Here is a 26751-nt window from a genome sequence, read left to right as displayed (position 1 = left end):
TAGCTTTTATATGAAAATAAGTTCATGATTTTTCTATAGAAAATGTATTAGGATTATAATTTAGAAAGCACTTGCAGGTTTTTCTATCTAAAGGAAGGATCTCCATTAAGTGATGCTTCTGTCTGTTTGATAGTTTTGCTACATGGGTTTTTCAGGTTGGAGAAGGCACTCTTGGTGCAGGAGGTAATGCAGAAATCCAGGTTATATCCTTTTGTTTAGATGAGGAAAAAAAGTAATTGTACTTCTTCACTGGTACACCTAATAAATTGTATTTTACTGGTTACCAGTGATATGGATGTGAACATTTATGTATTCATAAGATTGGCAGTTCTCACTTTTATATGTGAGCGAAACAATTCCTTTCATTAGCTGGCTTTCATTTGGAGGGTGAGGTGCTAATCAAAATGAGGAGGAATATTTCTACTTTTCAGTATATATATCTATCTCTTATCCAGAAAGCATACGTAGGAACGCTTACTACAGTGGTCCAATCAGCCAAAACTGATTTTCTAGAATTAATGTATAGTTTTGACTGTTGTGCAAGTGACAGACTATAAACATACATGACTTTTTGGCTTGCTAAATGTGACGTACCAATCTTGGGAATTGTTCTTGCCTCAGGCAGGCTGTGGAGATGGATGAGATTTTGGTGATTAAGAGTAGGGGGAAAGCATTAAGCTTTAAGGGTAGAAACTTCTCTTATAGGATGCGTCATGCTGTTGCTGGGTGCTGTGTTTTCTTTTGCCAGAAGTGTGATTATGTTTGGTTACTCCTTATGTAATATTCACATGTGAATTGGAATAAAGCCATTGCTTACATATTTTAGTATAAAGCCACTTTAAACTTTCACATTTTAAGTAATATTTCATATTACCCTAAAGTCATAAGGGTTTTCCTGCTCTCTATTTGGATAGTAAAATCTTTATTTATAAGGACATGGTTGTCTTGTTTGTATTTGCAAACAAAACAAAATGCTGTTCATGCACTGAGCAGGTTCAAAAGACAGTTTAAAAGATGTGATTATTTCTTGTGGTGTTTCCAGGAAGAGTAAATGTAGTGTTACCCAAGTTCTAGAGCTGAACTTTGGTATCTGAGCTGCTCTGGTATTTCTGCTGATCAGGCAACTGGTGGTAGGTGTTGCTTTTAATGTATTTTAATTTTCAGGAAACTTTGTTTTTTCTAACCTTGCCCACATGTCCTCTCACGTGACAACCCTTACACATGTCTATTATAAGGAATGACAACCATTATATTTGCCAAGAAGCTTTCTGTGTCTGAAAATTATAAAGAGAAAAGCTCAGAGAATTGTTGTGCTTTTAATCCCGTGGTGACTTTACTGTTAAATCTCACAAAAAACTATGAGAGTAATACTGTTTGAAATCCTAGTAATGATAAGCTTTTAAAATTGGTGGGATTTGTAGCTTCTTTTTTTTGTTGTGTGTAGGAATAGGAAAAGCTGTAGCAACTTGTGGCCTAGCACTGCGTAAAACATTTGGGGTTTGTGTCCTGTGTATTTGTAAATCTAATCATTTGCAATGCTGTTTCTCTTAAGTCTTTGAAATATAGCCAAATAACTATATATATATGTGCATATTTAATCACTTAAAATATGTGTATAATTAATCAGTTAAAACATAATATTCCAAGAAAAGCTATTGCTTCACTAGTTCAGGTTTTTAATTACTACCTTGTTATTTTTGGAGTTAGCTGCCTTAGCTGTGTGCTCAGGAATTTTTGATAAGTCTGGTCTTGATTTTGTTTTAATGGGACACATCTGAGTCTTGGATTTTGCTGTGAGTTATTTAAACCTACTGAAGGAGGAGAAGTAGTGTATTGGTGTGGGAGAAAGGTGGAGCTGAATGGAGAGTTTGGTGTCAGGAAGATGCTTCAACCTCCTTTCAGTATCTTTATCTGCTCTAAATGAGAGAGAAAACAAAACAGGCCTGGTCCCTCTGTGTTTACTAGCACTGGCAGGTACAGACAGACCTGGGGGGGTAGGATGCTTTAAGAATATTAAAAACTGCACTCTAACAGAGAACTTGAAAGCAACTGTTACAAAAAGTCACATATAAAAGATTGCTTTGCTTCTGGTCTTCTCTCCTGAGTGCTGGACAAGGAGCAGGCCACTGTGCTTTGACAATATTATGTGCTTCTTTTTTGGTTGGCTTCATTACATTGAAATTAATGTGCCTGTTCAAAATGTGCTGATAAACTTTTACTTATGTTCTGCTTTGCAGTCCTATTTCAAAGCATGGCATCTTGAGTGTTTTGTACAAAAAAAAAAGAGCTTGGTTTCTATTACAGAAGAAGTTATTCCATGGGATTACTTAAAAACAGACATTGAAGTATACATTATTCCCTGCCCCTCCTTCTGTATAGAATGTGTGTGAAGTGTGGTTTGGAATTTATTTTATAGTCAGTTTAGCTTTTTGTCCATAGACTCCCCACACCCCCATCTTTTCCTGATTGTTGCAAGTCTTCTGAGGATTGACCAGTTAGACTTCTCTTTTCCTGCCACTGATGAATTAATGGTTTCAGGTTATCTACATTCAGCAAAAAGTTTGCTATTCCTATTTTTCCTGAGCAGTTTGGGATGGGGGCACTGTTGCTGTGAAGCTATTTCGGTATGTTTGAGTTGCAGAACAACTGCCAAAGCAAGGTGGTGTTGCTGTTGTGTTCCTTTCTCTGCTGGCTCTGGTATTTGTGTGACAGAGGAGCTGGTGCAGATTGGGACTGATGGCTTTTTTTGGGAAGAGGATGTTCCCTGCCCATTCATTCCTAATTGAGATTACATTGGGTTCAGATGAGTGCTGGAGGTGCAGTGAGGGCTGTACAGTGGGACACAAAATGTTGTTTTATTGCTTGAAATAATTTATGAACTTATCTGTACTGTGCCTATCAGGTGCAAGAATTGTGAAACATCCTGGTGGGAAGTGATACTTTATTTCTACCTTTGTTTGACCTTTTGGAGGCTCACACCTCAAAAGGATGTCTTTTCTTTTTGTCTACTTAGTTTTTCTAAGGCTTTTGTGGTTTTCTATGAAAGGGACTTGACTAAAACTATTTCTGGGAACTCAATAGATCTGTGAGTCAGGACTATCTTACAAAATGTTTGGTCTTCTTAGGAAGAGTATTCACCTACAAGTCTGCTCCTTCTTCAGTTGACCTAGATATTTGCTGCATTAAGCTAACAGTTTTTCAAACAAATGATTAAAATAAGTTTGGAAAACTTAGAATCTACATACAGAGTATGAATCCATCTCTGCTGCTGCTGCCTTAGATCCATCCTATGTCTAAATAAAGCCAAATTTACTCATTTGATCAGTTAAGGAAGAGTGACTGGAATGTTTGTCTCTGCTGACACAAAGCCTGGAAGAATGCAGGTTACTCTTTCCCCTCTTGGAAAGTTTTTAGACTAGAACGTCTGGATGTTGTTACAGACTCTTAATTTGCATCCCCTTGTAAAATAAAAACTTGTGTTTAAGTGCAGAGTGCAATATCTACTATGGTACAGCATAAGAAGAAAGTATTTCCTGTCTTATCCTCTGAAAAGAATAGCTGAAGATCCCTTGATATTCTTTTCACCATATAAGTCATAAACCAGAAAACTGTCAAATTTTTTAGCTTACAAACTCTGCTCCTGAGGGAGAAGGAGGGGAGCTAAAGCAGGTATAGTGTTAACTGCTTCCTCTTTCTGACCAAGGAGGATGTCTTGGATAATAATCTATATTTCCTTGTTTTTGCCTAGGTTGTTGAAGACTATGCTGGAAGATGGCAGGTCCCTTTGCCTCAGCTCCAGGTGCTGCAGACGGCACTGTGCTGCTTCACGTCTGCCTGCGTGTCATTCCCAGCCGAATGTGAGCACGTACAGTACGTGCTGAGTAGCCTTGCTTTGTGAGTACTTCTTCATTTTTATTATTCCTTCCTTTACAATAGCACAGCAAAAGGGTTTCAGATCCTCAGAGCTCCCTAGAGGGGTTTTACAGGTGGTGTAGCTACACAGAACCAAGAATTACTAAGTAGAATTTAGTTTTGTCTTTTTTGCATCCTTGTTAAATATTCAGGTAGGCTATGACAGGGTTTTGTCATAACGGATGTCTGGCAAAATAAATAATCTCAGAAATAAGTGATTATCATAGCCTTAATTTGGAATATTTGAAGACCAACATTTGCCAGTAGATAATTTTAAGTCATTTATCTCAAGTTTTTACTTCTGTACTTCTAGTGATGTAATAAGTGAAGTACTTATTAAGATAATTTTCTTGAGAGAGAAGTTAGTTACTTTAAAATTGTTTGGATTTTTATGTTTGAGTCATCAAAACACTTACAGGAATTACTTGTCATGCAGTTAACTGACCCAAAGTCACATTCAGCTGCAAGAATTGCTGAATGTTCTGCCATAAATTTTGCTCTAATTTCAATTTTCTAGATGCATTGGTCATTTTCCTACATGAAGACTGGAAGTGTCAGGGTAATAAGTACATAAGGAAAAATAAGTGTTGTCTTTATAATGTGGCTGAAGCTTCACTATGGACATTTCCTGTTTTATGTGTGTGAAACAGTTTGACGGAGGACTATTTCTGGCATCATAAGACCACAATGTTCAAAGTTATGTCAAAACATGGTAACATCTGTTGCTGTGGGTTTTTTCACTAGTTTTAAGGAAAAAAAAATCAAAGTTCAAACCATGTTTTTATGTGCTTTTAAATAGCAAAGCTTGGGAGGGGTAGAAAGGTGGAAATGCAGGTATTCTTTTGGATGGATACATTCTGATAATTGACAGGTAAATTGGTCACTGAGTTCCTGTCACCCTTGTCTGTTTTGATTTTTGAGACTGGGTTTACTCAATGAGATTTGCTTCCATTCTAGGATATCAGATTATTTATTCTTCTGCCTGGCTTGCACAGTTTTGCATGTGCTGTGATATAAAGGGATCCCAGGGCTTAGTAGCTGCAGTTACCTGGGCAACCTTGCTCGAATCTCTTTTGAAAATTCACTGTGTATTAGGTCTTAGTTCTTGGAGAGCAAAACCCTGCCTGACTGTATTGTCATCCTTGAGTAAGATTTCCTTGGTAACCAGACAATAAACTGGTAACAGGAGCAACTGGTTTATTTCCTATACTTAATAACCTTGCAGTTCGTATCGAATGAAGCAGCATCTGCGTTAATGTCAGGGGGTTTTATAATGGTAGCATACTGGTGTTTTTAGGCAATCTTGTGATGCCAAAGCAGTGATGTGATCAATCTAGATGGATTGCAGTGCTGCAGACAGTTTTGAGATAAACAAAGTTGGAACTGACTGTAGTCATTTTAACTGGAGACTGGTGATGAGGAAATAAAAATATTTTGAAGATTTCTGGTATTAGACTGTGAGCAGGTGCATTGATAAAGCAGAAAATCACAGTTTACACTTGTTCACTATTGGCTTCCAGATTTTATTTTTTTTTTTTGAAAGATTCTCCTCTTTAAATCAGTCAAAGCAAATTTAAATACAAGCATGCATCACTTGCTCAAACTAGTTTTGTCTTATTATTTAAGTTCCAGTTTGGTTGTTTGCCAGATCATGACTCATGACTGACCTTTCCTGAGAGTCAAGTGTGCTGCAAAGTTTTGTTTCACATGAAATGAGATAATGTTTTTTCAGAACCAAGTACTTATTTGGGTATGGATTGTTTTTTCATTGCATATTGTAACTGAGATTTAAGACCTAGCCTTGAGAGAAATTCTGTCACTGAATATAATAAGTTTATATCTATTTCTCTAAGCCTGTTTCTGGCATAGTTAATCATTGGTTAAAAAAAAAAAATACTTCAGCATAACCCATTGTAAATCTAATTTTATGGTACTTTTCTGTTATTCCTATAGAAAACTTAATTTTTTCTGTGAGTGTTAAGACTTTTTTAATGCCCAGTATTCCTAAAAATGTTACTGAGGAGAAAAAGGTGCCTTTAATTTGCACAATATTTTTTGAAGTCCTGCCTGTCCCTCTGAGAGTTGCTTGGTTCTTGTCTGCTGTTCTTGACTTTCTCAATCAGCAATTTCAGCTCATTAGTGCAATGCCTGCCTGGTACTTTTTCCAAGTAGAAATGAAATTTCTCAGAATCTTCAGGCAGAACAGTAACAGTTACACTGCAGATCCACGAGCTCTGAGTGCCAAGTTTTTGATTGAATTGACTCAACTGCATTATCTGGAAGGAGGCTTTTATAAATGAAAACCTGAATTGAAAGAAGAGCTTGAAAGCTGCTTTTTACCAACCTCTCCGATCCCGTAACAGGATTTAAAAGAAATAAAATGCTAGACTGGTATTTTAAGATGCTAAAAACCATGGAGGCCACAAATATAAGTTTGAATCTAAGCAGCTGTTGGCAAGTATTATCTTCACCCATTTCTGCCACCTCTTGGGGTAGCACTTGTGAATTCATCTTGCTGGACAGAGATCTGCTTAAAAACTTGGTGGTGGTAAAATTCAAGTTGTATGGATTTGAATGCCACACAAAAGATGAACGTAGTTTTGTTTACATATTTGCACAAAATCTGTCCCTTTCTAAATAATCCCCAAAGCTTTTTTTGAAAAGATAAAATAATTAATACCTTTAAACCAACATCATCATAGAAAGACTTCAGTTATGGCAAGACAGGCTGAAATTAAATAAAATAAAGTGTGTTTGTAGAAAGTGCCTGAAAACATGAATTGCTGGCCAGCAAAAACCTTTGAGTGACTCCATGTGGGCACAAGTCTAGAATTTACAGAATTCCTAATTCTGGTTACAGTCCTGTGAAGAGACTTACTGTACTTTAATTTTTTGAATCAATGTTTTAAGTTTAACTTGTCGCTGTTTCTGTTTTTTAGGAGTTTTTTTGAATTGCTGCTGTTCTTTGGAAAGGATGAGTTCTATGAAGATCCTTTGAAAGATATTTTAGGTTCAATCCAGGTAGTGTTGCCTACTTTCATATAAACTTATAATATTATTTCAGTTGATGTAAAGACAGTTTTTGTGAATATATGACCTGGAGGAAACATGCCATTATAGTGAAAGAAACTCTGCTTGTTTATGTCTATTTGGAGCTTAATGTCATTCAGTTCATGACATGAAATATCATCTTGCCCCTCTGGTTTTAAACAGTAAATTTAAAATTGAAGCTTAATCTTAATGAAATCTTCAAGTCACCATAAACATGGATAGTTTAAATTGTTCTATTCTTGGGTAGACTGAGACAGAGTTTTCTATGTTTACATAAAAATACATAAAATAAATGACCCTGGATTAAAAAATTGTTTTCCCAGGTCAGTGTGGGGTTTGGCTTGTTTGGGTTTTTTAATACCTGAACAGATTTTTAGGGTTGTGCCACCATGAGAGGAAACTTGGTAGGGAAAGAAAGGATGAAAAGGATCTATGAATACTGTTCAGTAAAAGACAGTTTGAGAAAAAGATCTTCCTTTGCTATTTTTATGTTGATACCTGTCTATTACTGCTTCTACAAATTAATGTGCTAGCACTGTTTCTGCATCAGTTGTGTAATCAAACCGGCAAGGAAAAGCAGGTAATTGTATGTGGATGGAAGCCATTCTTCTGCTGCATTTTTTGTTTCAATATTAGATAACTTTCTTGTTACTAAAATGTTCTGTTGATTAATGGTGTTGTTGACACTTTTACAGCAAATAATGTGTGGGGATGAGAGGGAACTTGACATGTGAAAATCATGTCTGGCTAAAGCATTCCATGATATTACAGGCAAACATAATTCCTGTTATGTAGAAATCTGGAGAAAAGTGGTTGCTGGAGGCCTGGTGACTCATGGCTTAATTCAGTTTTCCCCTCAGAAATCACAAATCCAGCTCAACATGTCTTAAGTCTGTGCAGGCTGCCATGAGTCGAAGACTTGCCTCAGTGTATGCCAGTAATACCTCCAATCCAAGTTGGTTTTGCATTGTTATACAAATGGAAGGCTCTTTCTGAGGGCCCTAGAAGTGTGAATTTGATCTTATACAATTCTTTATTGCTGTTTGTAGACAATATCAGTTGTCTATTAGAGTTTTCTGTATGGTCAATGAAAGACTTTGTAGCACAAATTACTGACTGAGGAAATTGTCAGCCATGCATGGCTTTCTTGGTTTGTATCTCTGGGATGGCCTAACTATTTTTAGACAACATCTTTTTATTCTTTCTAATTGTTTCTCTTTTTACACTTAGGAATGTCAGAACCTTCTAAATAAATACAGGAATCTGAACCTGGAACTAGTGACTCGAATCATTCGAGATGGTGGACCATGGGAGGATCCAGTATTACAAGCAATTCTTAAAGCAAAGCCTGTGTCACAGGAATTAGGTACTTCATTTGTCACAGTAATTTTCTAGAGTACTGAAAAATGTGTTCAATTTTGCTTTTTAAAAATATATGGGATCAGGTGTTATCAGCTGGCATTGCACAGTGTTTTAACTATTTTTCTGTAGTAAAATGGTCTCTTTCTTGTTTGAAAGAAAGCTGAATTTCTTTGCTAATTTAAGTCTGCTTTTATAATGTAGAGATCGGATTGGTCAGACACAGGTAGCTACAGAGTAGTTAATAAAATTGATTGGGTGGGTTTCCCAAATCTAAGTATACATTTAAAGCATGGAGAGCAACTTGACTTCAGTTGACTCCTGAAATAACATGATTGGAGAGGATCTGATTTGTATTTGTCTCCTGGCACTATGACTCGGTTTAATTTTTCTCTTCAGTTGTAAATACTTGGTCTTGTGGCTTTTCTTGGTTCTGTTTCCAATGATGCCCATGGCTACATGTGACAGCTGCTTTCTGTTTATGGATATGTAATTTCTGGAGCTGGGAAAGGTGCAGTTCATGGGAACAAAATCACTGGAATGTTAATGAAAGTTCCTAAGGGGATAAATACTCAAGCTACAGTAAAGTCTCTACTAACATGTTAAGCAACAGTGTTCACAGGGGAGCTCTTAAAAGTTGTTTTTATTTGATAGTGGTGGAAAATGCTAGTTCTTCCCTAGTTCTTGCAGTGTAGTGCCTGATACAAACTCATCACTGTGTGACAGTGTGTTCACTGAGAGAAAGGAAGAGTACTGAAGTCAGGACAGCTCTGTAAGCTGCCTCCTTTACCAGAACAAGGGTTTGGATAGCAAATTAACATCATTATGCCTTTGTTGTTCTATCTCTTTAGTGAAGCAACTGCTGTAGCAACAGATTTGCCAATGATTTTATTAGATACCTCATAAACTTGTGGGGAAATACCTAAGGAAACAAAATGAAAACCAAGATGAACCTTGTTTTGTTCTGCATGGCATGATTTTGGTGATTGTGATGTGGAATTAGGTCTCGATCTCCATCTCTCCAGCAAAGACTTAGTTTAGTCCTTTGCTATAATGATTCTCTTGATCATCATGAATCCTCTCCCTGATGGGTAACAGTTTGAGGATGTTTGTTTTTAAGCTGGCAGAGCAGGAATGAGACCTGTTATCACTAGATGAGTACTTTGTTCCCTTTTGTTTCAGGCTGCAGCTCCTTCCCCTCTGCTGAGAGATTTTTCTCTCCTTTTATCTTCTGATATCCCCACACACACCCTTGACACATCTCATCTGTGCTGACAAACCTTGTATTTTAGACAATTATATTTTGAAAGCTTGTTCTTTCTTCCTCTCACTTCCTCTAAAATTTGATTCTTGTGAAGTCTTGCACAAAGCAAACATCCTGTGCTGCTTTATAGGCTAGCTGTGTTTAGTGTGTACTTTGAAACTTGGCCATGTAGCTCTCTCAGGGGTTATTTTAAATAGAAAAAACTGTCTATTGCTGAATCACCAACCATTCCTTGCAAAAATCATTTTGTGTGAACTACATAATCCTGTCCTGGATTCATTAACTCCACGGAGAAGCTTAGGCCCAGATAAACCTCTCTGTGTCTGTCTTTATATGAGTTGTATTAAACTTGGAGATGTCACAATCTGCTTGGAGATGGCTGGAAACAAAGCAGTCATTGAGTTGAAAGAAAAATAGTAGGGTTGAAACATAGGAACAGTCAACTTGTAATGGACTGGGGAGAATAAGGTGAGCATCTAGAAGGGAACATTACAGAGGTCCAGTCAGATGGAACAGTTAATGAGTTTGAGTGGTGGTTGATGTCTGTAGCTCTAAAGCAAAGCATCACTGCCTGGGTAAGAATAAATGCTGTTTCTTAATGTATCACAGGCTTGGCCAAATGCTACTGTAGCTGGCAGTTGTCTTTGGCTTAGGGCATTAGAAAAGGTCTGTGTGCTGCCCTGGGAAAATAGGACATTCCACAACAGGGAGGGAACACTGTCCTGCCAGCAGCATCAATGAAACAGTTTGAAAACTGGAAGCTGTAGGAACCCTCATCCTTGGGAGCTCCTGCTGGAAGTGGTGTAGGGTATGGAGATGCCCTTCCCTGGGAGAGAAGTATGTCAGTCTCATTTCTGCAGCAGACGAGACCTGAGAGTTCCCCACACCAAGTAGGAATGGTAGAACAGGGTGAGCTGTGCTGTGGAATGCCATTCTCCCTCCTTTAAGGGGAAAGGATGTTACAGACACTTGTTAGATGGGCAGCATTTCCTTACCATTAGCACTTACCAAAGCTGAGTATTTCCAGCCTTATTTTTCAGTAATTCAGTAAATTTCTGTTGGGTAATGCTTGCATACAAAACAGAGGATGTAGTTTTATTTTCCTAAGGGTGGTAATTCAGAAAAGGAGAGGCCTTTACTTGGCTCTAAGAACCTTTCCATATAATGGAAAAGAACTTTTTCTTGCAGTTCATCACCACCATTAGACACGGGCTTTCCTTTTAGTCCTCATTTTCTGAGTTTGTTCTCAAAAGTGCTAATGGCTAGTGGGAATGAGATATTTTTTTCTTACAGTGCATCTGTTAACAAATCAAATTGAAACCTGACACCTTGAATAATACTGCTTAAATGTTCATTAGCATGGAACACCGCTAACTTGCATAAAAATGAAGATGCCACAGAAATCTTGGGTTTGAGTGTAAGGAATTATTTCAATCCTTAAAAAAAAAAAAGCTTTAACTGAAAGCTTATTGTACAAGTAATCTCTTCATTTTGGGGGAAAAAATGCTTTGTTGGGTTTGTGGCTTTTAGTAACCATTTCTTAAGTATCACTTTAAATTGCTTGTAATTAATACAGGTTCCTTCTAAGGGGTGAACTTTCAGCCTTCATTGGCTTTAAATTGGTAATCTCATTCTTTCTTTCTTTCTTTCTTTAAAACATGAAACACTAAAGTACTACGGTTGTAGTCTTGAGAGATATTTTAACTTTTAATCCAAAGAGATACTACAATCTGTATGATCTTATATAATAAAGATGCAAAGCATGTCTTCTAGGTATTTCTGAATTTCCAGTTACTTCAATGTTGAGTATTTTCAGTATCTCACTTGAAATTATTTCATTCAAATATTAGTGTTAATATTATCTTTTAGAGCTGAAAAAAACAGATTTCCAGAAATTAGGGGCCAGAATTTAAAGATATTTAGATAAGGATTGTGCCCAGTAGCACTTGCACAGGAAGATATGTTTTCCAAGCAAGCAAAATCAAGGCATTCAAAGCTTCTTAAGGCAATAGCATATGAATTGTAGTTAACATTTTTCACCACTTTGAGGTCTTACATTTTAATGGATAATGAGTATCTTGAGGTTTTTTTAAATATTTATAATTATAGCTTTGGAAGTGATGTCAATTCTATACTTCTGACAGTCACATGGATTCCACTGCTGAGAAAGGAGGGAATTTTCTTTCTTTAAAATGGTCACATCTGCTTCTATATAATATAAATTTTACCAATCCTTTGCAGCACCTTGTGTTAACCTGTTAGAAACAAAATACTGAATTAGATTACTGGTTTTAAAAAAATAACAATTTCTGTTTGCAAGCAGAAGGGCAAATTTCTTATGGGATTTAATTTAATATTTGATAGACTTTTTTAGCGGAGCCTTTATTTTTTTCTTAATATTATTTGTTATTAAAATCAACATTACATTTAGGTATATTTATTGTTTGGACTTCATATTCTAATTGCCTTTAAATCTTTCTTTTCTGTGCAGTTAACAAATATTTAAGCTCTGAAAATCCACTGTTCTTTGAACTCCGTGCCAGATACCTTATTGCCTGTGAACGCATCCCTGAGGCAATGGCTCTTATCAAATCTTGCATAAATCATCCAGATATCAGTAAAGATCTGTATTTCCATCAAGCTCTTTTCACCTGTCTTTATATGTCACCATTAGAAGATCAGCTATTCCAGGAGGTATTGTTTGTCAGTATACATTTCTTTTTTAAAATGAAGTGGTGCTTTATACTTGCTGTATACAAGTTGTCAAGAGGAGCATGTGGAACTCTGATTTTGTAGAACCAAATGTCATAAAATCAGGCAGCCACACTGGTGTTGCTAAACTTAGTACTGGCTTAAGCTTGGAAAAGTTGAATGTGAAGTGCCTACAAATCTTGTTGACCTAAATGCAGTTTTTTGGTCAAGTATTCTTGTAGGTATATTCCCTAAATATTTTGTAACCTAAGTGTATTGACTATTTTACTATTGACTATTTTAGTAAAAGCACTTGAGCCTAGTTGATATTAATTGTACATTTTATAGTTTTGTTAAAGTTTTTTAATGATGCCCGAATATGTAAAATGGCACTTGAGCTGAATGTAGCCATGTTTTATCACTGATAGCACTTAGCAGATAACAGTGCTTTTCTTAACCTTGTTTTAAGAACAAGACACCAAAAAGTGGCAAGAACAAGCAAAAAAAGTGCTTTTGTGTAGTATTTTAATTTCTCAGACAATTATTCTGATGGTCATAACTCTAAGAAATATGAAAGAACTCAAATTACTTCCAAAAACTTTACTTACAGATGTACACAAAAGCCATTCCAAAGACATTCTGTGCTAATAGCAATTCCTGAAGTTTTTAGTAGAGCAGGGTCTGATTGGTTTTGATTTCATGTCAGCAAATTGATCTAAATTGATTTTATTTTAATTGTATAGCACTTGTTGAGGACTGATTGCAAGAGTGGAATTGAGATCATCTGCAACACTGAAAAAGAAGGGAAGACTACCTTAGCCTTACAGCTTTGTGAATCCTTCCTAGTCCCACAGCTCCAAAATGGGGACATGTATTGTATATGGTAAATACTTTATTTCTGGGGAAGCAGCTGAGCAGAAAATACATGCTTATTGCCAAAATGAAACCCACCTAACTTAAAAATACCAGATGAAAATGGTTTTTGAATGTTCCTCGTGCTTCTGTTGTGCCTGTTTGCCCTTTTACACACAGTCATATACAAGGTAGCCTAATAGTTCATAACTCTTATTTACTGTTTCAAAGTAACAGAAAAGTGATCCTTTACCTATCTTACCTAGAAGTGTAGCATTTGTACATTTAGGCTTTAGCCATGTAGATATTTTGCTCTGTAACTGCAATGTGTCACCAGTGTGCCTAAAAAGAGAATGTATGGTGCTGGAAATGTGCTGTTAATAATGGAAACTTGGATGTCATGATCAGAGGTATCACCTAGATGGGGTTTTCTAGAAAACATTGAAGATGTCTTCACACACATCCAATTATCTTGATACCTGCACTTGTTCTTAGGGCTAAGAATTGTTTTCTAGAGAGTTGTCAACAAATTTCATCATTCTGAGGACTGAAAGGTGGCTAAGGAATATAATCCTTCTGTTGAGCCTGTATAATTTCTGTATCTAAAGGAACATCTGCATTCCTTGATAAATTATGCTTTCTTTGTTTATGTAGTTAAAGCAAAATATACTAGCAAGGATTTGATAGAGATGAAATTATCAATCTGTCTAACTAATTTTAATATCAAGTTCAGAAGCTACCCTGGCTTTTTGTGTTCCCAGATTCTGGGAAATCAAAAAGCTTTGTTGTCTTGAGAAATTAAAGGAAGTTAGATATGATAATGTTTGGTTTGATATTAATGTTTTTCCTTAAATGTTGGACTGTTGGATGAGTACTTGCTCAGTCAAAACCATTAGGGTTGTTATAATGACATCCATTTATTGTACAATGTGTTAGCAATAGCTACTGGCATTTTTCATCCAATCCATCCAGGAAAAGATGGCCAGGACTGTCCCCATAGGAAAGAGGGAGTTCAACCAAAAAGGTGTGAGCTCAGTGGGAATTGAATCCATCTTTGCTGATTCCTGCCCAATAGCTCTATCTCCCCATTTCTTACTAGGAAATTACAGGTGTAACCTCCATGGATTAATTAACCTCCATGGATTAATCCTCCTTCTGTTTGGAGGATTCATTCTTTGAAGAACTGCACTTTTAATACTGTAATTAAAACTCCTTTTGCTGTAGTAACATGTTGATCTTGCTCTTACCTAGCTGACCATTGAGTTTTGCATCCTCCATTTTTGAAATTTCTGTTCAAAGCAAGATATATCTGTTTTTGCTCTGGCAAAGCAGATGTCAAAGATGAAATTCCAGTAGAGCCTCAAGTACTGTTTGATACCTGGTTTTCAGGGAAATAATCTTGGCATCTCTGTATTTTAGTTTATTCAGAATACAGAAATTTAGAATCTTTGGAAGAGAGTTCAGAGCAGTTATGTCTGTGCAGCTCAAACAGATGTTTCATTCTTCACAGATGCTGAGCCTTAACAGTTGTGTTCCCAACAAGAACTTTGTGTAATACTTTATGGATCATGGAAACTGCAGGAAAGCTTGTGAAGGCATGACTATACTGTAATCCAATTTTTTGAAGAAGTAGGAGCCAGGTTAAATTAATCTACAGAGTCTGTTTTTCTCCAGGGAAGATTTTAATGTCTCTAGCACAGTATAAATTATCTCACCTTGTCTGGAACTGGGGGCCTTGCAGATCTAACAGAGATATAGCTGCTAACACTACAAGCAAAGATAAGACAACAAAACAGATTAGAAAGCTGTAAATAGCAGATATTTGCTACAGCCTATATAAAATCTTCAAGCTAAAACAAATAGCTGTCATCTTGAAGGAAGATGAAATTTAAGCAGCTTGGTCACAAAACTCAAATTTTCACAGATGTTAAGAACAAATTCTAGATTCAGATGAACAAATTATTTTTCAGAAAAGAAATGACCAAGCAAGCTGTGCTTGGTAATACTTAAAAATATTTTTTGTGCGAAGTACTGGTAAGAAATCAATTAATAATACTTTGTATCAAAGTGTTGTCTCTTCAGGAAGACACATGGTATTTTGGTGGAGCAGGCATAGATGGCCTTCCTTCTCTGATTTTTTTAAATGCCATTTTGGCTGTTTCCAGGTAACTCCTATGCAGTAAATTCAGTAAGTCAAATAATTTTTACCACAGGTTTGATCAGTTTTTTGGCATATTGTGTTTTCTACTTATTAAGAGTGGCAAAGATTTAGATCCAGTTCAGTTAGGGAGGGTTTAACCATCACTTCATGTTGCTGGTGAAGGCATACAGTGGTTTTGGTATTTTATAGGTAGTTAAGAGGCTGGAATGCATGGTTACCTCTGGTAAAGAGGTGCTCAGTTCTGTGATCTCCCAGTAACAATTTAAATTGTCCCAACAAAGTCAGAAATGGACATGAAAAGGAGAAGCCATTGTATTGACACAGAAAAATAAAACTAAAAGACTAAAATACTGTTTCATATTAGGGTCTAAGTAAATGGTGGGTAACACCTTGTTCTTCACCCATGCAGCTCTTCCTTCTTTTTCTGCTCTCCTTTTTCAGCTCTTTCCTTGTGCCTGCCTAGCACTTGTCTGAACACACAGCAAGCCTCTTTAACCACTAATCTCTCAGAAGAATAATTGGATTTTTCTCACATTCTCTGGGAGTAGTATTGAAATGGCTTGCTCTGAAATGGTGTGAGACAAAGCAGAGAATGAAATGGATTATTGAATTGAAATATATTACAGTAAAAATACTCGGTTCTTACTTCTATACTTCAGGCTGAGACTTCTATTGAGTTGTTAAGAATGGTTTAGTGCATGAAGACACTAATATCAAACTTGCATATGAAGTTTGCAAATATGTAGAATTCAGGTTCCCAGCCTGGTAAAGGCAGAGGTGAGCAGTCTGTATCTTTAGAAAATCAGAAAGACTAATTTTTTTTTGTGTGTAGAGCTGCTTATAGGTAGCCCTTTTCAGTTTCCTCCATAAGCTTGATCTTTCTTTCAACTTTAGTTCTCCTGGGTTCTAAATGAAAGAAAACAATCAAGGTCTCAATGTCAAGCAGCATTCTAGAGCTGTCCTGAACATAAAAGTTGAGTTGGTTTTGTTGTAGGCAGTTCTGTCACTTCCCTTCATTCAGACTCTGGGCTCACTAAGAGAAGCTTAATCTCAAAAGGTTTGTCTGACTCTGGAAATCAGCCAAATATTTTGTCAGTAACTAGGTTTGTTTTCTGAGGGAGGAGACTGCTGGAGTAGAAAAGTGTCTTCCTTCAGAAAATGAAAGTCAGTGGGTCCTGCTTTCATTGTAACGTTGTGGTGGGATTTCTCCAGAGTCCTACCCTTGTGTGAGATCTTTGTTCTGGCAAATCTTATGACTAAAAGTTAGCCCAGTTGCCTCCCTAAGTCTCTGAATTAAAGTGCACAGAACTTCTATGCTGCAAACTTCAATTAGCTGTATTTTGTAGGCTAACACCTCACTTGTGCAGAGTTTAGCAGTAATCTGTTCTTACATTTCCTTTTCTCAGGCAGGAATGTTATTTGACTGCAGATCATGGAGATGTAGGATAGCTGTATAGCCTGAAACTTTGGTGTAAGTGCTCTAGGCAGAAAATTATGCTGTGCTAAGTGGAGAACATTGCTACTTCCTGCCACATCAGGAGCTTCCTATGCTGCTTCCTTGTTTCACATTCAAAAGCTTCTTTCCCTGAAGGATTCTTCATCCTTGTACTGGAAGTGACTTAATCCCAAGAGCACACAGATATTTATTGCCTGTGGTGTTGAGAGCTAGGTGCTGTTCCATCTGATTTTATTGTGCACTTCTCTGAAACTGAGCTGAATACATGAATGTTTTGTTGAATATTTAACTGGCTGGTTATAGGAGATACCCTGAATGCTTTAACAAAGTAATTAGGATGCATTTTCCATTGTGCATGTTGTGTGCAGTCGTGGTGTTAATTAGATCAGTATTACACTCTCAAATATGATTTTAGTCACAGAATATGCAAATAATGGTCTTTCATAATGCATTATGCTTAGTGAGAGAGTTCTAAACTCAATATAATTGGAATATTTTATTCTCTACCTAATAGGGACCTGATCTTCATTTGGAGTAAACTGCAGCTCAAATCTAATCCATCAAAACAAGTATTTGTGGACCAGTGCTACCAGCTTCTAAGAATTGCTACAAATGTCAGAGTAATTTTCCCTTTCATGAAAGTCATTAAGGATGAAGTAAGTTCTGTTTGTTTTTACCTCATCCTCCATTCTTTTGGTAACTGGTTAAAGTAAAGAGAAGTGATGTTTTTATTGTGTAATGACCATTTTTTGTGGAAAGTTTAAAAAGAGGGGTTAGGGAAGGACATAAAATTATCTTTAAAATTTTGTTGGGTTCCAGAATGGGCTTCAATATTAGATTTGCTTGGGTGGTTTTAAGGGTTTTGGTTTTTTGGGTTTTTTTTACTCATTTCTGAGATTTTTTATTTTTGCAGCAAGTTTGATTGATAATTTTATGGAATAAATGTGAGTGATTTATTAGTTGGGGTTTTTTCAGCCTGACTTCTTAAAGAAATAAGATCTATGTAATTGCAGGTACCCTTCATCCTTGTTAAATTCTGAAGCCTTTTACCAATTCTAATCAAATCTGTAAAAAATTGCTTAATAAAACATAAAAGAAAAGTGCAGAATACAGGAGAAGATGTTAATTTGCTTCAGAAAATTGTGCTGTATTTCATGCTTCAGGTCTCAGGCTTGTTCTGTCCCATCTGCAAAAGGTGTCATGTGCAATGCTTTGCACACAGGCCTTTGAGTTGTTTCCCAGCAAATGTAATTTATTGTTGACCTGACTTAACAGAGCTCTTTCATATTTTGTGCCCTAAATGAATTCTAAATTATTTTGTCACATCTAAATGCAATAATTTGCTGCTGTTCAAGGGTATGTATTCTAAAATGCTTGTGGTGATATTAATAATTCTATTTGCATCTGAATAGTCTTATATTTTTAATAACCCCCTACTTATGGGACATTGTCTGTGTTTCTTAAAACCCAAATATAGGAGGTATTAATTATTTCTAAATTTCCAGTACCTCTTTTGACTTTAATCTCTTGCCTGTTGGGCAGTGTATTTCTGATCATTACTGAGTGTCATGTTCATGACAGGGCCCCCAGCCTAAAGTGTGGAATAGTAATTCTGCAGTTTTGGAAAATGAAGCCTTTTAGAATTCTTGGCCATGGGTTGTTATAGTTCTCCTGCTAGTTAGTCAAAACTGTGAGCAAAATTACCATGGTTTTTTTATGAAATTCAAACTAAAAAAGTTAGAATGGCCAAAATATAGATGAAACTGTCCAATTACAGTGTGAAACAGCCTAGGCATTGAGGAGTCAGGCAGAAGATACTGATAGATCAGTAGTTTTGTAGATCAGCAGTTTTGATCTATATCCCCAAATAATTGTCTTTAACTATAGAAGGGCATGGGACAGAGCTGAAGCTTTGTAGCTATACAGCTTTCAGTGCAAACCATTTTTGTGTCTGTATTTTTAGCCTTGTTTGAGCAATATTTAAAAATGTTCGTGCCCTTGGGTGAAGTTCAGTGGCAGGATGCTTTCTGAACTCCTGTTTATCAATAGATGAATATAAATATGTGGGGTATTTGGGAATTGTTTACATACACTATGATTTCCTTCCTGCAGGTTGGTGAAGATGGCCTTCAGATTTGTGTTGAGATATGTGGGTGTGCCCTACAGCTGGACCTCCGTGAAGATCCCAACATGAAAAGTCTTATTTATAAAGCAATCGCTCATTTTCTGCCAAATGACTTGGAGATCCTCAGAATTTGTGCTCTCTCCATCTTTTTCCTGGAGCGCACCTTGGAATCTTACTACACTGTTGAACACTTGTATAAATGTGCAGATGAAGAATACAATGAGTGCACTAGTTCTGTTCAAAACCGCGTGCGGTTTGAGCTGCTGCCCATCTTGAAGAAAGGATTGTTTTTCGATCCCGAGTTCTGGAATTTCTTGATGATCAAGCAGAATTGTTTAGCGTTATTGGGAGATAAAGCCTTGGATGGCTTGAGTGAAAGTACACTGGAAAACTCTCCTGCAAACGTAGAGAAAACAGCAGAGTACAGGGCTCTGGGTGAGGAACGTGGCTGTTTAACAGATGTCAGCAACGGGGAGCTTGACCCTGGAAACTCTGGAGCCCGTTCCAAAGGGAATGCCAGGAAGAACCACCAAGCTCTTGAGCCATCCAAAACGTTGGATCAGACTGAACTGAGGCACCGCTGTGTGATCTGCAACAAGGAGTTCCTTGGGGATCACATAGTGAAACACGCACAAGCTCACCAAAAAAAGGGCAGCTTTTCCTGTGTACTTTGCACCAGAAAGTTCAGGCAGAAAGGACTCATGCTGAAGCACCTAAGGAATCATGTCAGGAAGATAGAAAGGCAGCATCTTGCTGCAGCCCTTGAGACTGGTCAGGAGGCCCCTGCTCTTCATGAAGTGCAATGTTCTGCTGTTTCTGTGTCTCTTGAAAATGGCAATTCTGAGGGCTCCAAAGATACTGAACCAGAGGCTACAGTAGCTCCGAGTTCTGATCAGGTCCAAGAGGAGGCTGAGAATGCAGAACAGGTTTTTGATGCAGTGGAAAACCATCTAAGTGACCAGGATGATGCTACTGAAAACAGTAGTGACAGCTGTTTTAATAATGTTCCTGATGCTTTAAGTACGGAGAGCCTGCCTGAGGATGATGAGAGCTCCAGTAAAGAGTCACCCATTCTGCATAAAGTGAATGGAGTGTTTTGCCCTGAAAAAGACATTGATGCTTTGGATGAGGAAGGAACCTTTAAGTGCCCTGCTAATGGTTGTGCTAGAGAGTTTAAAAAAATAAGATTCCTCAACAAACACGCCAGAAAAACTCATCCAACTGATCTGAAGGTACAACAGCATATAATGAAATGGAATAAAGGAAAATGCCGCTTCTGCCAGAGGAAATTTGCTGATTCCCAACATTTTATAGACCACCTGAAGAGACATGTGTATCCAAATGTTTACTTTTGTTTACACTTTAATTGTAATCAGAGATTTAAGCTGTCGACTGAGCTTGCAGAGCATACAAAAAGTCACAACGTGTTTAAAGCTCAGTGCAATTTCTCAAACTGCCGTGAGCTATTTGAGGAGCTCCCTTTGCTGTATGAACACGAGGCTCAGCATTACTTAAATAAAACCCCAGAATGTTCAGAAGATGCAAGTGAAAAAGATTCTTCAGATGATCCTTCAGAACTTTGTAGTTACCAAGATGATGATGAATCCGTTAATGAAAAAGAAACTGTAGATTTACCAATTCCAACCTGGAAGTCAAGGAAGGATTCTGCAGAACCAAAGACATATATTCAAAGCGTGGAGAAGAAAGCAAATAATGTAATTCACAATGGAAATGAAAGCTCATCTGAGGGTAGTGCTCCAGTTTTAAGTTTGATAGACCAAAAGACACCTGTGTTACAGCCAAATCCTGAAAACTGTAATGTTGTTAGTGACCAACTGGTCAATGGGCACAGTGACCCAGATCAGACATCATCCAAGGCATCCCAGATACCTTTGGACAGAGTAGCAGATGAAACAAGGACAGAAAATGGGTCAGTGTTACCAGTTTTACAGAATTGTCACGATGCACCACAAAATAGTGCTCCTGCAGCCTCACAAGTACCTTCTAAACCAAATCAGACAACAGAGACTACTTCATATGGTGTCATCTTAACAAAACCCTACGTCAGACCATTGCCTCCGAGCTACCTTGATGAACGTTACATTAGCATGCCAAAACGGAGAAAAATTTTGGCTGATGAAGTAGATGCTTATTCTGAACAAGACAAAATTTGTAGCAAATCAACAGAAAGATTTAGATGTGGCAACTGCTTGACCATCTACTGTAATTCAGAAGCACTTGAGGCTCATCTTGCACAAAAGAAGTGTCAGACACTCTTTGGATTCGATTCAGATGATGAAAGTAAGTCCTGCAGTCCTTCCATGTTGGTTTCTTTGGCAGTCAATAACAATCAGAAAATGGTCTTTGAAAACAGGAATAGATAAGACAGACACTAACTAAATCACAGTACTCTCCTAAATTGGAATTTGAAATTGGACATGCTGTTCAGAATAAGCAAGAGGTGGTGAGAATTTGTAGGCAAACTAAAGGAAAAGACTTCTGATAAAACAGAATGAAGTAATTCAACCACTCTTTCCTTGCATATTTGAAACAAAATATGGTGAAAAACATAAGCAGTGTTCTAGATTTAAGAAGTTATTCACATTCTGATCTTTTGTCTTTTACAGGTGCCTGATTCAATGTTATGGAGAGAAGTATCAGATGAGGAGTGGTGTAAAGAAACACTACATGAAACGGCATCAATTTGTTTCCCAGTTGGCCTTAATCATGAAGCAGTCTCAAATTCCTATAGAAAAACATGACCTTGATAAAGACAAAGCACATTTTCTAGACAAAACTCACAGAGGAGTAATAGGAGCTCTGCAGGTCTTGAGTCCAGAAAAGTTGCTACAAAACCCCCAAAGTACCAGTTATCCAAAAAAGCCATGTTCATTCCAAATGTATGATTGAAGCTTAATGGCACAGCTTTTCTAGCGTGAAAGTTGAAGGACAATAAGGCATAGAGGTGAGCAGGCAGAGGAAGCAGAGGTGCTCATTGCCTTGTGGAAATCCAACCAGCCAGTTCTGAAAGCTGCTCTAGTTTGTGTGGGTAATGGTATCTGCCCACACAGCTGAGAAGGAATCATTCAAGGAGGTGTTACATTCTTACCTTGTGGATAAATGCATAAAGAAACCATGCATTTTGGTTTTGGTTTTGTTTTTTTTTTTTTCAAAGTTTGAGTGTGTGAGTTCATTATCTGCTCAAAAGCATGGAGCTTGTTTCATAAACTTCTACTCAGAATCCAAAGAGCAATGTGGAAGGAAATCTTGAGATAGATGGGATGCTGGAATAGCCAAAAACTTGAAATACAGAACAAGCAGGAAAAAGTGAGTTGATGTGAAATTGTGTGAGACTTGCACACAATGGAAATCAGATGCATGCAAGAGAAGCCCTTTGCAAGGCTGAGAAAAGTGTCCTGTAAAACATCTGCTGTAGGTGTGGGAAGACCAGCACAAGTGATAGATTGTGTGGATATTAACAGCAGCAAATCCAGAATATTGGGAGGGTTAAGCTTTCATTACAGAGCAGAGTTAAACTAATATTCTGCAAGTACAGAGGTCCCTCAGCTGTTGGTAGGACCGACAGGAACTTTGGGCAAACAAAAGCAGAGCACTTCAGGTTGGGGTGAACAAAAAGGTGAGGAAGAACCTGAGTCACATCTGTGATGTTCCTTAGTGGTGGTGAGCCACAACTCAGTACTGTCCTTACTTATCCATTGCCTAGGAAGGAGAAAACAGGGATCCTCTCAATCCTGAAGACACACTGCAAATCCTATCTAGTAGCATCCCTTGAAAGGAGAGCCTTTCTCAGAGGCTGGTGAAGGAGTTACTTAAATGTTAAGCACTTTATTCACAATTCACTGTTCATAGAAACAATCACAATGTGAAGACAGGAAATAGGAGTCCTTCAGTTCTGTATGGAAAACTGAAATACAGACGATTTTGAAACCAAAAAGATGCCGTTGAAGTTTTTGGTCTTCCTACCCTAGGGCAGAGGTGTGGCAAACATGCACGTTGTCCAATTACTGTGCTAATCTATCCTCTAGCTCATCTCACACTGCCTTGTCACATAATATTTTTTTAAGTTTGGGATCCTGTTCTATGAAAATTGTAGTGGGATTGCAGGCAGGGGAGGCAGAGGGGTGAAAACTGATGTTCAGAGTCATTGCAGAAATGCAGGACAGCACAGAGCAACTGTTCCTGCTCAGCTGTCATTGAAGAGTTTGTCCCAGTGTGTGCAGGGCTTAAATCAACAGGTGGGTGAAAACTGAGTAAAAAATCAGGGGGTGCATAAAACCCCCTGTTCATTGTAGCAATGGCTCACACTTGCAGACCTAAGGGTTTCTTTGTAAGATTGGCTGTGAAGTAGTTCTGGAACATAAACTCAGTAGTTCAGTAATGCCTCTGCTAATAATCCTCTGTGGAAATAAGCAGGCATTTGCATTAATTCTGCTTTCTTTCCCCTTCCTGCAAGGTAAAAAGAATGCAAATTCAAAATCATGTTCTTGAGTTCTAGAAGAGTTTTGCCTTAACTTTGAGTTGGATTAACATAAAAGGTTATAAAATTATGATCACAGGTATGTGTGCATTACATGAATTCCAATTATGGCCCACTTCCAGAGATTTGTATGATGTTTGAGGCACCAAAGAATTTTTTTTGTAGTTGCAAAAAACCTGATTTAAATGCATCATTCATTATATATACGTATATACACACTATATATATATTTACATGTATAAAAACATTAAAAGTTTTAAACATAAAGTTAATGGAGTCCTTATCAGAGAAATGCACTTTCACATTTTTTACTTTCAAGATACCAACTAATTGTTAAGGACCCAGGTACTGTGTTGAATGTTCCCAGGCTCCCCCTTCTTTGCTTGACATTGCTTAAATATATTTGAGGGGAAAAAAAAAGTTCATTTTAAAGTATTACAGTTCTGAAAATCTAAAAACTGAGTCAACAAAGATACAACAAAGATGTTTATGTAAAATCTTTTTAATGTACCTTTTAATCTTTGGTGCTTTTTTGCCTTTTCCCTGGAGCTCCATATGTTTGAAGATGCTTTAAAAACATGATTGAGACTTGTATTATCTTTGGTTTAAGTGTGTAGATAATTGCATCTGTGTACATGCATAAACTGTGACCATAATTTTTTGTACCTGCATTAAAGCCATTTTTGTTCAAAGATGCTTTTCTGGGACACCACCATTTGTTTCTGTCATGTGTTCAGTGTGTACACTCTGGAGAACAGGAAATATGAATTCTTACATAGATGAAGATGAGCATCACCTAACAATTACCAGGAATCTGTGAAACTGACTTAAAGTAGCAAGTGGGTGGTAATGTTTTAAAATAATTTTCACTTCAAAAGACACTGCATTTTCTTTAAGCTACTCTCTAATACCTGTTGGTATTCTCAAATAGTTGCAGTATTAAGCAACTTCAGTCAGAGGCAAAAATATACTTTGATCATGTGTGGAATACTTCTAATCATGTGTGGAATAATTCTCCATGCTTTTTAAGGATTCTTTATTATCTTGAGTATTACTCCATACTAAGCCTGTAACTTCTAAGGCTGAAAACAGGTTACAAGTCTTGAGAGTTGGAGGTTTTTTTGGTTGCTTTTTTTTTTCCCCAGGCATTAAGCATTGTGTGATATAATTGGAAATCCTTGAAGATGTATCACTTTGATTCAATAAATCCTGAAGTACATGTGTAATGTAAGCCTCCAGCTACCCTAAAGCTGACTGAAGTCATACATGAGCTTAGGAGCCTTGTTGGATCCAAGTTGGTGCAATCCAGTGCTCATAATTGTTTTTAATAACATTCCTTCAGTTGGATTTTAAAAGTCTCTTCTAACCCCATCATGTTTCACTGTAAAGGTCATGTAACTTCTTATTTCAAAAAACTGCCGTTTGGTGTAGGCACCTTTCACAAAAGGAATACTGAAAGTAGGTTGCAAGTGGTCATATCTGTGGGGCAAGGTCACTGGTACTTTGGTTATTTAGCCATATTCATTAAAATTATATTAATTGTATAGTTTGGATAATTTATAACATTAAACTTTGTGATTTTAATATCACATGGAAGGTTCAGCTGTACTCATTTATTTTATTGTTTAACACCAGTGCTATGGACAAAAGACCCAAAGGGGGTGGTAGTGTTACTATTTTCTTAATTTATTTGGTACTGTATAACACCTTTCTGATTAAATGCAGTGTATGCATTTTGGGACTCTTAATTTGTAAAAGCTATTACAGGTTCAGCAAGAAAGGAAATTTGTGCTTCCTTGTTGAATGTTAAATTATTTTACTTTGCATTTTATATAAGAGTACAAATTAAAACTGAGCCATCAAACTGCAATAAATCTACAGTAGTGTTTCATTTTAAAGACCTTTTGTACTGTACATAGATTTGTTCAATAAAACATTGTCTTTGTTGTTGATAGAAACTGATCTTGTCATTTGGAAGTGCTGCTGTGATGTTCGGAGCTACTGTGTTGTTTGGTTACATGATGGTTGCGTGGCACCTGTGTGAAGACGCCAGGTCTTGACGTTCCAGGTGTCTGGATATTTGGATTTGAACAGACCAAGCTTCAAAATGGGGACAGCAGTTAATTCCTAGGGTTCAAAATCCAAATTTGGGGCCACAGACAAGTCAGAGTGCAGCTGTTTTAAGATACCTCTGCTTCTGGTTGGCTGTCAAGTTCAGACAGAAAGATAGTGTAGCTGCTTTTTTCTTTTGCTTCAGAAGCTTCTGAAATTATTGGGTAATTTAGATTTATTATTCACAGCCCTATAAACTACTAGGGTTTTTTGACTGCAGATTTCTGTCTTCTGGAAAAATTTGGGTGGACTTTTTTGTGTAACTTCAAACTTACCTTTATTTTGTACTTCAGATGATTTTGACAAGGTCCTTGCCTGAGGAAGTGAAGTGTGGTTATAAGGGGAAGGGGCCTCAGGTACATTTTGCCAGCAAAAATATTTATCAAAATGGCAATGTGTACATAAGCCATTTAATAAATTCATTGCTAAATATATTAACACCAAATATAAACCCCTTCTCAGATGGACAGGAGAGAGAAAATACAACAAAAGCCCTTGTAGTAACTCCTTGAATTACAACAACAATTTATTGTAAAAACAGTACTGTTCACCATTTGGTTTAAATAGGCTAATAATCTTCCTGTTTCTTCCCCTTTGGGAATGCCAGTTCCTGCTCAATGCTCAAGTCAATTAAAAGTTTGAATAAAAACTGTAAAGGGATTTCTAAGTTATGAGAAAGAGGAAAAAATGAAACCTACTTCTGAGATTATCCCCTTTCCACCCCCATCACCTCTAATGGAGAAGCGCTTACAAAGTAAAATAATATATAAATAATTATAAATAATCCTGCTGAAAGGGCTGGTCTTGGTCTAGAACAGGAAAAGGACTGTGGGGAGACATCAGTCCAGAATATTGAAAAGTGTCTCCAATCTCCCTGATGCCAGTGCACTTTTCCTCCCTTTGGATTAATGGGAATGTGACCATCCCAAGGCAACCTGCCCCTCCCTTCCCCTCCCACGCCCTCATTTCTTGCTGAAAACACAGCAAACATCTCAGTCTAATTTTAAAAATAGCATCTTGATGGTTGCAGTTTTTTCCCCTCTGAATTGCAGAACATTTGTATAGGTATTATACTCCTTCAAAGCTGCAAATCTAAATAAAGATTTATTGAAACATAAGGAAAATGAAGCAAAGGTAATTTATATTTCTCAAATGCATTGTCTAATTTGTAGTTTGCAGGATTGATACTAATCAAGAATATTAAATCAGTGTACATGTGAGGGGAAGTTTGACACAGCAGACAATAAGCATTATTACATTAAAGTTTTTC

At 37.1% G+C, this 26751-nt stretch overlaps 1 protein-coding gene across 1 annotated transcript in view; it reads left to right on the top strand.

Annotated features, from left to right (window-relative positions):
• The window catches only part of ZNF654 (zinc finger protein 654), a 30362-nt gene extending 5031 nt beyond the window's left edge, over positions 1 to 25331 (top strand). Inside the window, exons 2-9 of the mRNA XM_015644469.2 lie at positions 3749 to 3894; positions 6852 to 6933; positions 8194 to 8329; positions 12078 to 12280; positions 13021 to 13160; positions 17261 to 17402; positions 18859 to 21172; positions 21499 to 25331. Coding sequence (XP_015499955.1) covers positions 3749 to 3894; positions 6852 to 6933; positions 8194 to 8329; positions 12078 to 12280; positions 13021 to 13160; positions 17261 to 17402; positions 18859 to 21172; positions 21499 to 21506 — 3171 coding nt within the window. The 3' untranslated portion in view covers positions 21507 to 25331. The remainder of the gene's footprint in view (positions 1 to 3748; positions 3895 to 6851; positions 6934 to 8193; positions 8330 to 12077; positions 12281 to 13020; positions 13161 to 17260; positions 17403 to 18858; positions 21173 to 21498) is intronic.
• Positions 25332 to 26751: the final 1420 nt, after the last annotated feature.

The sequence above is a fragment of the Parus major genome, chromosome 1 (genome assembly GCF_001522545.3).
Source record: "Parus major isolate Abel chromosome 1, Parus_major1.1, whole genome shotgun sequence".
In the NCBI taxonomy this organism is placed as follows: domain Eukaryota; kingdom Metazoa; phylum Chordata; class Aves; order Passeriformes; family Paridae; genus Parus; species Parus major.
The sequence above is the reverse complement of the archived record's forward strand: the minus strand, read 5'-3'. Positions and strand labels throughout refer to the sequence as shown.